General features: G+C 36.7%; 1 protein-coding gene across 5 annotated transcripts; it reads right to left on the bottom strand.

Moving 5' to 3' along the window:
- Window positions 1-4,327: 4,327 nt before the first annotated feature.
- LOC149814082 (nitrate regulatory gene2 protein-like) lies at window positions 4,328-13,604 on the bottom strand. Of its 5 annotated transcripts, none has more exons than XM_089990166.1 (6): window positions 13,476-13,604; window positions 11,500-13,101; window positions 11,202-11,276; window positions 10,760-10,977; window positions 5,803-6,026; window positions 4,328-5,295 (listed from the first exon to the last, which is right to left on the bottom strand). In XM_089990166.1, exons 2-6 carry the CDS (start codon window positions 12,662-12,664, stop codon window positions 4,590-4,592), a joined length of 2,388 nt encoding a protein of 795 aa, XP_089846292.1. In that variant the 5' UTR covers window positions 12,665-13,101; window positions 13,476-13,604; the 3' UTR covers window positions 4,328-4,589. The 5 variants fall into 5 exon arrangements, with proteins under 5 accessions (XP_089846292.1, XP_089846297.1, XP_089846293.1 ...); XM_089990171.1 differs by lacking the exon at window positions 13,476-13,604 and having other exon boundaries at window positions 4,328-4,681; window positions 4,767-5,295; window positions 11,500-13,441; XM_089990167.1 differs by lacking the exon at window positions 13,476-13,604 and adding an exon at window positions 13,185-13,441.
- Between the last annotated feature and the right edge of the window lie 4,294 nt (window positions 13,605-17,898).

Raw genomic sequence — 17,898 nt, 5'->3', positions numbered from 1 at the left:
GCGTGTCATTATCAGGATGAAATTCTACAATTATGTTGTCGTGTCGTGCCCCCTTTGACGCGGTTTAGCTGGTAAAGTGCAAAAATCGGATTTTGAGAAATTGAGGTTTTCACCTCAAAAATAGGACCTTGATGGTTTGTCAAAAACCTGGGTTTTCAACTGTTTTGATGACTAAAAATCTGGTTTTTTAACTTCAAAAAATAATATGCATGCCATTTTCCGGCCATCCAAGACTGCACCAGCCTGGCCATTTTTTGGCCGGTGGATGATGGGAACCGGACTGGCAAAAACAAAGGCAAACAAATCTGGCTATTTTCCAACTCGCTACCAATTGAAAACTTGACCGGCTGGTATCGCCCTAGTCCGATGGTACCAACCTGACCGTTTTAATGCTATTTCAGACCCGTCTGCCACCTCTAGGCTCCGCTTGTCTGCCTGGAGTAGTTAGTGCACGTTACGTTGTTTTGGGACGTTGCCAATTCGAATCCCAGTGCTACGGTTGTATAAATGGTAAGGGTCTGCTTCACCCCAGCTTTCTCTGTCGAAAAAAAAAAACAACCTTCATAAAACCATATTTTTATGAATTCCTACTATTTTGACAAGGTCAAGCACATCATATGGGGTTAGATTTGGTCAAAAACTTCTCACTATGAGTAGAGTCATCCTTGCCCACAAAGATACCAAATACCTTATTGTGGGTAGGAAAGCCCCTGCTAAAATCTTGGATGGCTGAAGGTTAAAGACGCGTAACTTTAAATGATTGAGAGAGAAAGGAATAAAAAAAAACATACAAGAAACATCCAACGCAATCTATAAAGCATGACTTCTAAAAAGTGGTTCATAATCTGATATAGATTGAAGTCTTAATAAACAATCTTAGTAACTTTGTGGACATAATTCAGGATTATGATTTTGTAAATGTGAGTTGCTTAGTCTTTACTAATGTAAGAGCGGCTAAATGTATTTATTTTTCCTTGTTTTCTGTGATGTTTATCGGCATAAAAAGAAATATATTAAATAAGGGTAAATATTGGCTACTAATCAAGGTAATGAACTAACGAGTAGAAATCAATTTTTTCTTTAAAAATTTCCAGCTTTTTTGTAGATCAAATGTTAGAGATGTGATCTACATGGTTTGTTTAGTAAGAAATTTATTTTGAATCATGTGATTATGACAAGTAATTAGGTTTTTAAAGAGATTAAAAAATCAATGGCCCCACAATGTACCAAAATTTCATAACACAAAAGATCACATTTTTACATCACAAAAGCACGATCCAAGGCTTGATCCTTAGTAAACAAAGCATGTTGAATGCATCAATTGGTTAGATTGAGTCCATACAACTTGCACCTATGATTTCTAGCTCATTAGTTTCGTACCTTCGTTAGTAACCAATATTAACCCATTAAATAAACTTTTAAACAAAACTATAAGATAGTGGGTGGTATGAGAAAAGTAGCTAAGGAGGTATTGGGTGAGTCTAAAGGCGGTGCACCACTAGGTAAGGATACATCATGGTGGAACGAGGATGTCAAATTAGCTATTAAGGTTAAAAGAGAGTGTTATAGAAATCTAAGTAAGAGTCGTGATAATGAGAATTTGGAGAAGTATATGATAGCAAATAAGGAAGCTAAAAAAGTTTTTCGAAACGCGAGGGCTAAGGTATATAAGGAGGTTTATGACAAGTTGGATACCAAAGAAGGCGAGAAGGATATTTATAGGCTTGCAAAGATGAGAGATAGGAAATCGAAGGATTTGGGTATGGTTAAATGTATCAAAGATGAAACGCAAAGGGTTTTAGTCAAAGATGAGGAGATTAAGGAGAGATGGAAAGATTATTTTGATAAGCTATTTAATGATAGTCATGCTCAAGATCTTGGAGACTTCTCCATTCCTTTTCATGAGATAAATCGTGACTTCATGCGCAAGATTCAAAAGAAAGAAATTGCAGAGGCTTTGAAGAAAATGAAATCAAGAAGGGCAGTTGGCCCAGATGGTATACCTATCGAGGCTTGGAAATGCTTGGGAGAGAAAGGTTTAGAATGGTTGACAAATCTTTTTAACTTGATTTGGCGAACAAATAAGATGCCTAATGAGTGGAGGAAGAGTACTTTGGTGCCTTTATATAAGAATAAGGGTGATATACAAGATTGCACAAACTATCGTGGTATAAAACTCATGAGTCATACTATGAAACTTTGGGAGAGGGTGATTGAGTCTAGGTTGAGGAAGGTTGTCATGATATCGGAGAATCAATTTGGTTTTATGCCTGGAAGATCAACTATGGAAGCTATACATCTTCTTAGACAACTTATTGAAAGATATAGAGAGAGGAACAAAGATTTGCATATGGTTTTTATTGATTTAGAGAAGGCATACGATAGAGTACCTAGGGACGTTCTCTGGTGGACAATGATGAAGAAAGGTGTTTCTCTCAAGTACATTAGTATAATTAAAGATATGTATGAAGGAGTAGTAACCAATGTCCACACTTGTGGAGGGGTGACAACCAATTTTCCGATAACGGTTGGGTTACATCAAGGATCTGCTTTAAGCCCTTTCCTATTTGCGATAGTGATGGATGAGCTTACGAGATCAATTCAAGAAAATGTACCGTGGTGTATGTTGTTTGCTGATGATATTGTTTTGATTGATGAGTCTAGAGCTGGGGTTAATGCTAAGTTAGAATTATGGAGACAGACATTGGAAGCTAGAGGTTTTAAGTTGAGTAAGAGTAAGACTGAATATATGGAATGTCGGTTTAGTAAGCAACGAAGTAGTGATGGGAGTGTAGTGAAGCTTGGTGAGCAAGATATACCGGTGAATGATTATTTCAAATATTTGGGATCCATCATTCAAAAGTATGGAGAAATTGATGGAGATGTAAATCATAGGATAAAGGTTGGGTGGATGAAATGGAAAAGTGCTACTGGAGTGCTGTGCGATCGTAGAATGCCATTGCGGTTGAAGGGAAAGTTTTATAGGACGACTATTAGACCCGCTTTACTATATGGTACGGAATGTTGGGCTGCCAAGAGACATCATATTCAAAAAATGAGTGTAGCTGAGATGCGGATGCTTAGATGGATGTGTGGAAATACAATAAAAGATAAGATTCAGAACGAAGAGATACGTAAGAAGGTAGGTGTTGCACCCATTGAAAATAAGATGCGAGAGAATCGTTTACGGTGGTTTGGACATATTCGGCGAAGGCCTAATGATGCTCCAGTTAGAAGGTTGGAGAAATGGAAAAATATATTAGTTAAAAGAGGTCGGGGTAGGCCTAGGAAGACTTGGATGGAGATGATAGGAAAGGATATGAATGCTTTGAACCTCACCGAGGACATGGTGTTGGATAGAAATGATTGGAGGAAAAGGATTCATGTGGAAGACCCAAAATGAATTTCTTTTTTGGTTCATATCGCTGACCCCAATTGTTTTGGGATGAAGGCGTAGTTGTTGTTGTTGTTGTTGTTGATTTGACCTTAGTTAGGAATCTTCTTTTTTCCTCTTTTAATTTGATTCTTACGCATGCCATTGCAAACTGTTCATAAGGACCAGCCCTTTTTTTAGTCTATATCCTATGAACATGAATACTTGTGGAACTTTGAGGATTGGATTTTTATTTTTTATTAAGAGGAACCCTCACTGAGAACTAGGCCACCTAATGGACCCACCTCTAAGTAGACAAACCCTGGGTAGGGCCCATGACTACCATGCCTTACGTGGCCCACCTTCAAAAGCTACATACATCCGTGAGCTAGTAGGGTTTGATCCAGTACTTCATCGCAATGCCTTCACAACCGCCCCGTTGGCCACGCAGGTGACCTCTCAAGTGGAACAAATATATAATAAAATGGTCTGAAACCAAAGACCTATACGAGCAAAGAAGAGTACTTAAACCCAATTACTAATTAAATAGATTCTTAATACTCAAGCATGAAAAGGTGGATCTTTTAGCCCACAAGGTTTGTGTAGGGGTAGTGTGAAAATTAGGGTTTTTTTTTAACAAAAAACCGGATATTTTGCAATAAAATACAAATTTTTTGTTGAAATTTAAATTGGTCTAATTTAATTTTTTATTATCCTTTGTGAAAATTAATTAAAACTGCTTTTATTTTCTTAAATTTAAAATCTCTAATCAGCCATAGACCACATTTTTTGCAAACATGCTAAGAAGAAACATAAGATTAATCCGTTAAATGCAATAAAGAAGCAGCACAAATGAAAATTGGTGCAATGGGCCTGATAAACACAAAAATAAGACGATCATACTCATTGCTATGCTTTACAGATTCATACTGTTTTAGACACATGCACCACAAATTATACAAAGCACTTTTATAGAGATTGAAATTATAATATGACGTTTCCATGACCAAACAAACAAAATTGATATTTTTATTGTCTACCTTCAGATATGCAACAGCTTCAAACCAAAGCCCCCTTTATTTGCTCCAATTTACAAACTTGAAATATACAATAATACTTCCTATCTGATGTCATTCCTACACTCCTGTCAAAGTGTGTGAAACGAAGCCTCACCAACTAATGCCTACACAAGAATTGCGATATCTACCATCAACAATCAATAACTCAGCTTTTGTCCACCCTGGTGATAGAGAATGTGGGCATCAAGAGTGACAGCTTTAACTTTTTCATACATTTCTGATGACTTTGCTGCAAAAATAACTAACTCATTAAAAAACTCCTCCAGTTTTGGTTTCAAACTATCAAAAACAGAGTGCAAATCGGTATCAGCTACCCTGTACTCAAAATCTACAGCCTTATATCCGTCCCGATCCTTGTAGCCCTTTGTTTTCCATGACAGTGAGGTTGTCAACTTCGAATTCTTTCCCCTGTTTTCTTCTTGGGGTGGCAGTAAACGATGAACCTCAGATGCCAGTTCTTTGATTGCATCAGAAACTTCTTTGGCAGGTAATCCATTAACTAGCTCGGACCAGTCATAGCAGGTAACGAATATTGGTGGTGCGCCATCTCTACGAGGACAAAACTCCACGTTCTGCATTTTCCTCCTCTTTACTGGCTTATGGCGCTGAGGGACATACTTGAGCAGCCAGGTGTAAAGAGACTTCAAATATAATTTGTGTGCAGATATCCACTTTGAGAAGCTCATGTTCAGAGAGCTCAGTTCATTTACCAGTTCAATGGCCACCTGTCTGCGAGATTGAGAGTGAGTTGGAAATACGGCTTGTGGAGTAATATATGCTCCCTTGATGATCCCCAGTTGTGCCTGATGGCATTCAAACATCGTTTTCCACATTTGAGCTAACCTGGAGCATGCAAAGCACAAAGTTAAGAGAAAGCAAGAAGTCCACACAGTAATAAATAATTAGAGGTTTTTTATTTTCCCAAACATTTTGAGGTTCTATTTTCTGATGTCAAATAGGGATGTAAACAGTTTGGATTCAGATGGGATGTGGCCAATACCATATTCGACTAATCGGATGTTGGCTAAACGGATTAGGATGGCAAAAATTGAAACCATATCTGCATCGGATTATAATCGGATATGGTTTTGGCTTACCAAATGCAACTAAATGGAATGAAATTCAGTCGGATTTCGGTAAGTATCCGATTCATTGTCATCCCTAATTTCAAATAATAATTAACTCAAGTGCTAATAGTCTTGTTCTTCTCTCTGCCATAAAAATAGTTAAGAATTATCTGCACATCATAGCATTCTATGCCCTGAGACGACAAAAGTGCAAGATCCATTGAGGTAATTACTTGAAAACCAGTGTTTTATGCATGATTGAACCTGAGATTAGAAAAAATACCCCTCAACCAACTCTTCAAGTTGTGGTTGCAGCTCCTTGTCCGTTCGCTCCTCAATTTTCCTTGATATTGAGTCAATCTGGTGAATGGCAACTAGGATTCTTGAGTGAAGATCCTTAACAGTAGCCCGTGTTTTGTCAATCCTTTCACGTTTTTCTCCCCTTGCTTCTAGATGTCTAAGTTGTTTGCATTGCATATCATATTTGCTTCGAATTAATCCACTGGCCTATAAGAATGAAAAAGTTAACACCAAATTTCTACAATGATTGTAAGTATAATATTGTTATTTCAAGTATGTTAAAATTCCTGAAATTATTCACAGTAATGAAGCAGCAGAAGACTGTCAATGCTATTACACCATAAGCAAAGTGAAGTAAAGAAATGGGTGAAAGCTGTATCAGAAACAAATTATAGAACTTACCATCAAAAGTACAAATACTCAAGCCTCAATGCAAGTGAAATCAAACTCTGTATTTCCATAACTCCAACAAATATTCTCAATCCATTAAAAAATGCATACATGGGTCATCAAGCATTAAAGCCATGGACCTAAATTCAGTCACCTAAGATAGATAAATTTAATTTTATAATTTCCATCATATCCAATTCATTCAGTTGAATCTCAGTTTTTCTTCATAAAAGTACACTTTGCAGCAAGCAATACTTCAGTGTCTTGGTAAATGCAACTGGTTCTTGTTTATTGTGTTTAGAACAAGTTAAAAAGTTTACAGCATCGTTGCAAGTTGCTTTCGTTATTGCCTCATGAACTATCTGTATACATAAATAACTGAATTCAGAGCAAGAAAGGGTCATTACGAATTTGCAAAAACAATTATTCAAATGAGTGAATACAATGAAAAAATTGAGACATTTCCAAATTTCAAGGCATTATGCAAAGGTAATGTAAAACCAAAAATACATTAGTCTTAAGCAAAAAATCCCTATCAGAATTACTATTCATTGATTTTATGCTTTTCTTAGAAGAGGAAAAATAGAAAAAGGAAAATGAAAAATAAGTGGATAAATAAAAGAGTAAAAGCAACGAGACAATGTGTTCTGACACCATTTTGATGGCAATAGATGAACCATCCTCAGAAGCTCAGTGAAGCTAAGCTCTAACTCGTGCTTTATATGAGAAGAAGTGGAGGTCTAGGTAACTGTGAAATTTTTATTTTTGAGAGTTAGGTGAATGTGCAAATGTAATGCATTATCATTTCATTTTTTTTTTTCAATTCCTGTGTAGATCCAACGGAGTGTTGAAGTATACTACCGCTTGCAAAAGAGAGTACAGGAACTAGAGAAATTTTCAGAGAACAGTCAAAAAGACCCTGGAAGGACTACTGACTGGTATGCCTGTTTGTGAAATATGGTAAGGCTTTTAGAACATTGATTAACATATTTGAATGGTTTTCCAAATTTCAAATCCTTCTTTAAAAACAAAAGTATTCATCAATCAAATTTGACTGGATAAGATAAAAAATTACTACCCAAAGGCCCCATTGACAGCCCCTCCTCTCAGACAAGGAATTGGGAACTTTGGACTCTTCATGGAAAGCCATTGGGAAAATAGATCTCAGGGGTACAGAAAAACAAATAAAAATGGGATATATTTGGGAAACTTTTGAAAAATAAAGTTTGACGATAATGATGAGTCAAGTTTTCCATTTTCAGTAGAATAAAACTGTGGAAAAGAATGGCCAACTTCACCCAGTTCTATTTTGTGCTAAGCCATCTTAAGTTTGTTCTGTTAAATAATTAATCACGGTATTGCAGCTTCTAGTTGGAGATTGATCCAGGAAGAGCACTCTTAATATCACTTTATCTCCAATTTCAAATTATCATGATATTATTGCAAGAAATTCCTTCTTTTTTTTTGAGGGGGGAGGGGGGGGGGAGAGAGGGAAGGATACCATGTTCCATTTTCTCAAATTTTACTCTCCTTCAAGGAAAAACCAAGAATTTCCAGCTGCTTTCCTAAGAAAAATGCATTAATAAATCTCGCTAGAAATTGCATTCTTGACATTCATTATTATCTTGGTGCCGATATTGATGAACATGCAACAACATGAAGGAACTCTGCAAAAAAATAGCTCAGGCATGAAATCAACAATGATGAGTACTCTATGTTATTGGAAATGAAATGTTCATGAGAATCATGACCATCATACAAATGTCTAGATCTGGTTTTGACGACCTACCTGTTCTTTTGCTAGGAAGCAAACTTTGTGCCTCAAAAAAAGGTCAGATCAAAAGGAAGAATTAAACAGTATTTATAACAACATTACAGCATCACTATGCCCTCTAGAGGTCATGAATAGAAAGAAACAATCTCAATCACTGGTGTCATCAATTAAGCACCATAAAGAGAGAAAGAGAGAGAGAACATGCTAGTTATGACAATTAGTAATGAAAAATTCATGATTGTGATATGTTCCCATTGCCTCCCTTTTTCTCAGAACACCTTCACTGGCAAACAAGGGAGCAAACTGCTTCCTAATTCTTTTATAGAAATAATCTAAAATTTCAAGTAGCTCATGCCCAGACATGATTGCAAAATCTACAATATCTCAACCCCACCTGACAAACGCCACTTTCAAACAAGTATCATGGATAAGGAGACATAACCTTAGATACAATTAAACTTTCCTTCTTGATTCCTTGTATCACTTGACAGGGTTAAAACCAGACTCTTAATTTGCTTCTTCCCAAATTACTGTGGTTTCATCTTGAAACAGTTCCTTTTTTTTTACTGAACACCTATCTTGTTCCTAAATGGAACAAATTGTACTTGAGATGCAGCAATTTGGGTGTCCTTAAGAGCAAAACATTTGAAAAGGAGATTTGACAAATTTTATTTATCTTCATTTGTGATGGCCTTTATCGAAAGAAAACACTGAAAACACTTGAGGCCAAGCAAAAGGCTCTTTTTCTATTACAATCCAATTCCAAATAAAGTAGACAAGACAATATGGGAGATCTGCTTGACTGACATCTTTTTATAGTTTTTGAGCCGTCAACTTCATTGGTTTCACGTTCTACAAACAAAGCCATTAAATCTTTGTTAAAATGTTTCATTCAACTTATGTAATCTTATATATATTTTATATATATAAAGGATAATACATATTCATATATGGTATATATGCATATGTATTATCCTAATTATATATATAAAATAAATATTTTTCTATTTATAGGCATAGGGGTAGTTTAGTCATTTCACAATTTTACGCATATTTCATTTGGAATATGTTTGTAATTTTTACTTTTATTTTTCTTTTTTTCTTTTTCTCTTTTTTAGTGGTTTGCGCCACTTAGGGAGGCTCCCCAAATAGTCGTTGGGGAGCCCCCAACGGTCACAAATGTGACCGTTGGGGGCTCCCAACGACTCCTTTGGGAGCCCCCTAAGTGGCTCCTTGCTTGTATTATAAATAGGGGCTTTCCCCTTGTAATTCCTTCACTCCTTGGAGGAGCTTATGCTCCATTGTATAGGGTCTTTACCCTTTTCTCCCTATTTCTTCAATAATATTCAACTTATGACTTTAAGTCATATTTATCCCTTTTATGGGTTTATGTATTAGCACTTGATGTGCTTGTGTTGTTCCCTTAAGTGGGTGTATTCGCACTTAATGTGCATGTGTATGGGTTCATTATCGAACCTAAAATATTCAAAGTCACTTTCTAACAATCTTATGCACTAGAATCCAATTTGATAAGTAACCTGAAATTCGTTTTAGAAATAGAAATAACATTTTATGGTATCCAGGGTCCATCTCAATCGAATCCAAACCTCACTTATTTTCTTTTTGTGGATGACTGAGTCAATGGCCTGTCTAAATGGACAAGCTTAAGCTTTAAAAGGATAATGGAACCGAAACAAATAATAAAGAAACCATAAGGAAAAAAAGAATGCCAACCTAAGATGAGAGAACCAAAAAGAAGGAAAGCAGACAGTGTTAACTGTTAGCACTATTCAATTCAAAATCATTACTATCGTGGTGGGATAACTTGCTACAGTTGGGAGTGGATGTCTTGATTCTTTTGCCAAAAGGGACAGACAGAAAGAGAGATCATATCTAGTAGGAAGGTAGAGGTCCAAACTAATAACTTCTTCCTACTCACCCTGTGAACTAGGGATCACTTCCACCTACAAGTTGAGGGATTCCCCAGTACTAGAGTCTTCATGAAGAACTTGGCCATGTGTTCGGCTGCACGGTATCTTTTTGCCAAGTCAATCTCTATAAGAAAATTGTTCATTAGGCCCAAATTTTTTTGTCCTTGAAGAAGAAATAGGTTGTGCAGAAAGTTGGCTTCTGTTGAATTGTTAAAATCCAGCAAGCTCCATGTTCGTTTCTAAAACCAGGTAAAAAGCTTGATAATGTGGGTGCACTGCCAACCAGTCTGTACGAAGGTTTGGCCACCACCCATTGACTACATAGGTTTTACTTTACGTTCCCTTGATTTTTTTCTTCAGCAACTTGCACAGTCTTTCAAATTAGATAAGGATCCATACAATCTAATAGGTAGAATAAGGAAACCCACAGCTTCGTTCTCAATAACTGAGACCATCACATTGCAATGTTATGAACTTAACATAGTTAAAAGGAATGGAAAGTTCTCAAAGATGTTCACTTTTTTATAGCATTCATCTTGTATCAGGAATCACGCAGCATACATAATCAGGACTTACATGGATATGCAACAGACTCTTAGCAATAAAAGAAGGAACGGTGGGATGCTATAAACATGAATACTAAAAACATTCAGGTTAGTTCATCAGATAAAAAGCATCAAAAGAACACCTTGAATTCATCAGAAAGCTCAGCATACATAATCAGGACTTGCATGGATATGCAACAGACTCTTAGCAATAAAAGAAGGAATAGTGGGATGCTATAAACATGAATAGTAAAAAAATATTCAGGTTAGTTCATCAGATAAAAAGCATCAAAAGAACACCTTGACTTCATCAGAAAGCTTTCTTTCCCATGCATACAATCGATCCAGGGTAGATGCATGACTCCCTGAATTCATGCAGAATGCATCCCCATAATCAATACTGCTGTCATCTACATCATCCCTCAAAGATGTTGATGCCAAAGGATTCCTTGATGATGAAGAAAGGGTTGTTGTTGACTGATGCCAAGCTATAAGCTTCAATGCATTTGGTGCTTGGTCTAACCAGAAAATGAGAGATCGGAGGCATCACAGATAACAATGAAATATCAGTCCAACAAGGAAAGTATGCACAAATGTTTCCAATCAGCAACTAATATATTGATCAATCACAAAAAAGATTGTATTACCAAATTGTTATTGCAAGAAAAGAGAATTATGTTATTAAGTAGAAGAAAATTGCTTGGAGCCTACATGGAAACTAGAAAAGATATGTTTAACCTACCAGGAGGAGCAAGTGTTGTGTCATCACAACAAGCCAGACATGCCGAGAGAAACAACGAGATCTGAGATTTTTGTGCTGCATCACATTATGTTTGTTAATTTTGTGCATTTCAAAACAAAAAGATAGAGAAACTCATGACTTGTATTTCACGTAAATTATTTGTAGCACATCTAACATAGATTATATGTAGAGCGTCTGATATAAATTAAGAAAAACAGAAATACAAGAAACAAAAGGTTTCACTTTCACTAAAAAGAAAAAAAAATTACAAATGGCGATAAAAGAGAAGATGGCTCACCTTTCTTCTCCGTGAAATTGGGTAGATAATGCATGTTATTCACTTCAAGCATCTTCTGGACCTCCTTCCCAGACTCGGAAGCTTTAAGAAAAAGAAGTTCAATGTCCTTCATACTTGATACGAAATCCTTTGATGTGATGACATTTGCAGGAGGAGTCTCTCTCGGCACTTGTATTTTTCTTTTCAAAATCAGTGCGCCAGTTGGAGTATTGTCAGATGCTGTCTCCACAGGATATTGATCGTTCTCTACCATAATATTTTTTTTCTCTTCAAGCAATGGTTCACTAACTGGTGATGCGCTATGGGAATAAGACCTTGAAACCTTCCTGTTATGTCTTCCAAAATTTTGAAGTGTCTCATCTTCAGAGGATGATTCAGATTCTTGGTTGGGTTCATGATCGACACCCTTTCCATTAAGAAAGTCCTCATGTTCCTGTCCCAAATCAGGAACTCCATCACCCTTTCCATTAAGAAAGTCCTTTTCCCCTTCCTCTTCCAGATCAGGAATTCCCTCCTCTTCGCGAAGCTGTTTAAGATAATCGGCATCATCAAAGCCAGGACTTGTTTCCCTACCAGCTTGAAATGAATATTGGTTCTCAATAGAAGGGAAAATATCAAAATAGTCCCATGGAGTAGCCCCCTTCGACTGTGGAGATATTGGACTAGAAGGAGAGGAGCTTTCAGAAAATTCAGATACTGAATTGTGGGTAGTGGCATTCGATGAGTGGTGCAACGTTACGGTTACTGGAAGGTTGGGCTTCTCCTTGATGGTGGTGCTAGTATTCCTACTGGATTTCATATAATTCACATGGACCTGCCTAGAAGAATATGGAGATGAGATTGCCGGTGAAGAAAGCATTTCCACTGCCTCTACATGGTTGGACATGGAAGGAGACGGATATGAGAATCGAGAACGGGACTTCTCTGTAAAGGCAGAGGGCTCAGGGGTTGCACTTGTGGAAGTATACAAGGAAGAATCTGCCAAAGAAGCAGGTTCAAAAAGTTTCCTAAGAGCTATTCCGACATAGTGAAGTGATCGGACATAAGAAACATGAGCAGCAGCTAGCGCACACCTCCCCTCAATGGCTTGTCTAACAAAGCGCTTCCTTTCCCTACACAATAACAGTGCTTTGTCACCCTGTGGTTTCGAGTTGGAAGCCCCCATGTTTACAAAGAATTCCTCCCCAGATAACAGAAAGCTGCTTCAAATCTCCTTTGGATCCACAATAATAGCAGCATTCCTAGTGGAAAATAAGCATCTTCAACTCATGAAGCACCCTGGTTCCTCTGTTTATTCATACCAAAACTTTGAATTTTTTCAGCAATCTCTCTTATAACCTAAATTTCAAAAACAAGAAACCCGTCATCCAAATTCCATCATACTCATCGGATCTGTCCAGAAAACGCATGTTGCCATCAACACAATTGAAAATTCGAATACCACCCAATTCAACTTGTTCGATGAATTCCTTTTGAAATCTCATACACCAACAGACCCGTCAATCAGAAAAACGCCTCGGAATTCACTTCCTTCACCTCTAAATCTCCACGCATATTACTGAAAACTCCTATCAAAACCACTCATAAATCTTAATTGAACACCTGTCACATATAATCCCTCATCAACACAACTAAGATTAAAAAGATAAAAATATAAAGCAGTTAGAGTTCATAACAGAATTCACCTAAACCCCTTCCAATCAAACGAAACGGAAAAGAAATTCTCATCACAAAAACCATAATTAAAACAGCTAAAAGTCCTTTTCTTCCTTAATTACCAAACACCATCGTCGAAACTCAGGAAAAGCGACGATACCCACAATTCAAAACCACAAAAAATAACAGAATTCTGGAAAAGGCAGATCCATTTCAACAATCGAATGAAAGAAAATTAAGGAATTGGCGTAGGTAATCGAAAGCCTACGAAGAGAAAGCAGTAACGAAAAAAAAAATGGAATTCTGTTTGGTGGGTTTACCTGAATCAACGTGATGCAGAGAGGAGGAAGAAGGAAACACGGCATGAATTGCTCCACAGGAGATTACTTGGCAGAGTCTTCTAAGGCCACAGAGAGCAAAAGAGCTCCAAATGGAGACGACCACCGACTCCTTTTAACTTCATAACCTCAATTTAATCAATATGGTAACCAATGAATAAAGTAATCAAACAAAAGCAGCAGCTTCTCTCGTGGAAATAAAGGTAATCGCCATACAATTCCAGATAAACAAACACTTCGACTTCCTCTGACACGTGTTGGGATATCAATGTAACGGGTCGGATCCGGGTCTCTTTTAGGTGTACCTTAATCCAGTTTGCTGGGATACGGACATGGGTCGGGTGATGCTCAGCTGAATGAGGTCCTAGTTAGGCCGTAAATAAACCTTTTTTTTTGCGTAAATGAACTTTGTCAGATTTGAATCAGATCGACCCAGATGAGTAATTGGGTCCCATATTCATGTACAAAGCCACATTGAAGGAATTTGTTAGTGACTTAGTGGCTTGATGGCCAACTTGGGTTGCTATATGTTAAAAACAAAAGATGCTTGCTGCTTTTAGCTAAATATATTCAGAGTGGAGTCACCAAATTTCAACTTCGAGTTATAAAGTTGGAAATAAGTGGTTGGTATTCAAAGTTCATGGAATGGGGAATGTCATAATGTGTGCTGTGAGTAGTCATTTTATTTTCCATTGTTTCTTAATTAAGAGATTATTAGCAAACTAATTTTTGGAAACCTGGTTTTAACATTTGGGTGACATCTGTTAACCAGGTTTTAAACCTATTTATTTTGGAAGTGCTGTATGGATGACACTAAACCTGGTTTTCACCAAGTTCACAACAAGAATCATATACACATCAATACTAAAGAATGATTAAAACCAAAAATACCTATGAGATAATGACATCCAAATCATTATCTCCCTATAGGAGCATAGGGAGTAAAACGCGTCTCAATAACTATTTTTTTAATTGCATACTTTAGTGCTACACAGTAAAATTCTTTCTTTCTAAGAAACCACAGGAGTGAATGAATAAAAATATCTAAATCAGCAGGTAGTTACCTATTACGGATGGCAGTGGACCTGGGCGGGGGCCCGGGACAAGGTTTCCACCCCTGCCTCTTCTCAAAATTCTGTCCTCCATCCTCGTTTCATGTCCTCCGTCACCGTATCAAACGGGGCTAGGCGGGCGGGGCCCCATTTTCCCTAGGTCCACTGTCATCCCTAAAGAGTATTTTAGCATTTTACTAACAGGGATCGAGGATGAGGCGGAGCAGGGAAAAGCATAAGTGCATCCCTGCCTCCATCCCCGCACGGGTTTTGATTCTAACCTCTATCCCCGTTTCATGTCCTCCATTTCCGGTTCAAATGGGGCGAGGCGGAGTGGGGCCCCGTTTTTCCCCGATCCACTGCCATCCCTATTACTTGTATATTTTATATGATGAAGTGTGTATGCAATGCTATTAAAGTGGTGCTAATCGACAACCAATGCAACTTAAATATTGCATGTAAAACAAAATTCTTGTTCTTATGCTGCTATGGTTATTACAATTAGCATAAAAATTTATTGCACTTTAGTTTTGCCTTCGCTATTATGAAGTATGAATATGATCAAATCATTATGAACTTGGCCTTACGGCGATTTATAAAAATTATTGGTTTATAAAAGTGTTTTGACCAATGTTGCCCATATCGGAATCAGACCTGTATCGTTTGGCCAACGAATTCAGGTGAATCGTTCAATACCGATTCTCAAGTGAATTGTTCTGAATCGGCTAAAAAAAATATTGCGTGTCAATCAGAATGTGACGTGTTAAAGACATTAAAATAATATTAAAAAATTTAATTTTAAGCTATTTTTATATTTATTAAAAAACAGTCGATTCAGGTCATTATCAATTTTTTGACGATACTATACGTATTGGACGATTCAAGATGATAGCGATACTAACAACACTGGTTTTAACTCGAGGGCAGAATCCTCGTGCCCTTGGGCTCAGCGGCCTATGTCTAATGATACTCTCGAATTGAAGAGTGGCTAGTGACACTGCACTAAATAAATAGAAATAAGGATAGGATCAGGATGTATGGATTTATATGTTTAAAACAAAATAAAAATCAAACACAAGGCCTCAATTTGTCATAAATAATTATCAAAGCACACTTAGGTTGACATTTATGGTGGTACTATACCACCATAACTTGCGGTAGTATATACTTGATTTACATATATTTAAGCTCTAAATCAAAATCTAACCTTTGGATCATGTTTAACATGCTTTATTTACTATATCCATGTGTTAAAGTTGATTCAAACATGATGTTTTAAACCACACATATCTTCAAGAATTGTGAGTGGTTGATTTTTCATCTCAAAAATACAATCCTATGGTGTATTATACTGGTAAAACCTTCTAATACAGTAAATATATGATGCTAAACAAAAATGTATGGTTGGATTAACATTTGGTAGCTATGTTTATACAAACAAGAGTGTTTACTACCATATGGTATCATGGTAAATATCCACCATATATATATATATATATATTCCATTTTATAAATCATTTTTTATATATATATATATTTATACAGAGAAACCACCCCCGGGGTCTGAAACCTAGCCGTGCTGGCTTTGCTTGTCGTACTTACCACTGGGTTTTGAACCTGCAACGTCCCACCACAAAGAGACGTGCACTGATAGCTCCTACCAACTACGCTGAGCACTTAGATCATACTTCCCACCGTGTAGGTCAGAAGTTGTCACCATGTGAAAAAACAAAAACCACTGCAACTCTTCAGAGATTGTAGCTAACTGAGGAATCCGCAGAGTGAATGTCGTTTCTCTTCATGTATCATTTGGTGTACCATCAAATAGGAAGCAATGGTTGTCATATGTTCATTATTTTATTTGTTACTAAAAGACAAGACAAGAGCCTATTGACACTCAGCACCAGTGTGCTACTGTTTTCATCAAGAAATTAAATAGACTATAGCTTCTCATCTTAATCCTCGCTATATCATGTTCTCAATCAATGATATATCTATGGTTAATGCATTCAAACATGTACCTACTAACTAACGCGTTGAACTCTCCTTTGCCGATGATGTAAATACCATTTATTGTGGCACCCTCCTTAGTGCCGAGTTTTACCCTATAATAGTAATTAGGGGTCAATTTAATTTTATGAATGTGATCTACAATGTTTATTGAGTGAGAAATGAGTTTTGAATCATATGAGACACATAAGTAGGTTTTTGAAGGACTTCAAAAAATCAATCGTTCACACCACTAAAATTTCATGACTCAAAAAATCATATATTTGTATCAAAATAACAAGATTCAATGTTTGATCCTTAGCCAACAAACCTTCATGAACACATCTATGTGGTGAGATTGAGTTCATAAAGCTTGAACCTATGGTTTTCAACTCAATATATATATATATATATATATATATATAACATAAAAATATAGAATTTGCTGAGGTAAAATGGGTGAATATGAGATTTACTAAGGTAAATGGGATAAAAATTTTGAACCATTAGAAATTTAGGAACCCACTAGAGTCCTTGTGATCCAAAGAGTTTCAAATACCTCATATTTTTAAGGAGTTCAAATGGGTATTTTGGAGTTGGAATCAGCTAATTCCCAGTCAAAACTATCTCTCGTTACATCCCAACTCCTCTTCTGACAGGCTCCCAAACAGAGCCTAATTAATAGTATTGAGTGTGAACAACTTGATAACTTAACATAAGCGTGTGCAAGCATGTGCTCATGAAAACACGTGTGCAGTAGCATGTATGCATGGGATGGTGTAGCAACATGACATGTAGACATGTAAGTTTGGCAGGCTGAGCCAGACCAACCATATCTCCTCTCCCGAGAGTGTTTTCCCGTCCATCATGAAAAAAAAATATTTGGGGCATGGATCTTAAATATGTCTACATGTCTTGTTGGATCTGTGATTAAACCTGGTTTACTACATATCTTAAATTTAGGAAGGATTCATGTGGAAGACCCAGAATGATTTTCTTTTTTGGTTCATATAGCCGACCCCAATTGTTTTGAGATGAAGGCGTAGTTGTAGTTGTTGTTGTCGTCGTTGTATAAGGATATCAATGAATTTTATCCAATTTTTTACCCAATTCTATTTTGTTTAGTTGCATTTGGTAAGAAAAAAACATATCCCATTATAATCATATGCTGATATGGTTTTGATTTTTTGCTACTAAATCGGTCCAATATTCGAATTTACCTGATATGTGGATCTATTTACATATCAAAAGTAGATTTGGTAATTTGAATCCGTTTAGCCAACATTCTATTAGTCTGGTATGGTATTATAAGGTTGGGTGCCCATAATGGCTCCACTAATCTGGTATGGGCAACTTTAGCCAAA

Source organism: Nuphar pumila, chromosome 15 (assembly GCF_984573655.1).
Source record: "Nuphar pumila chromosome 15, dmNupPumi1.hap1.1, whole genome shotgun sequence".
In the NCBI taxonomy this organism is placed as follows: domain Eukaryota; kingdom Viridiplantae; phylum Streptophyta; class Magnoliopsida; order Nymphaeales; family Nymphaeaceae; genus Nuphar; species Nuphar pumila.
This window is presented reverse-complemented; position numbering and strand designations above follow the sequence as displayed.

What these genes read in the sequence shown, in the direction of transcription:
- LOC149814082 (XM_089990166.1), bottom strand. Translation starts at nt 12,664, where the DNA reads ATGGGGGCTTCCAACTCGAAACCACAGGGTGACAAAGCACTGTTATTG. An exon ending in CACAACACTTGCTCCTCCTG is followed by an intron (nt 10,978 to 11,201) that starts GTAGGTTAAACA and finishes TTTTCTGGTTAG; the next exon opens with ACCAAGCACCAAATGCATTG. An exon ending in AGCTTTCTGATGAAGTCAAG is followed by an intron (nt 6,027 to 10,759) that starts GTGTTCTTTTGA and finishes TCATTCTTATAG; the next exon opens with GCCAGTGGATTAATTCGAAG.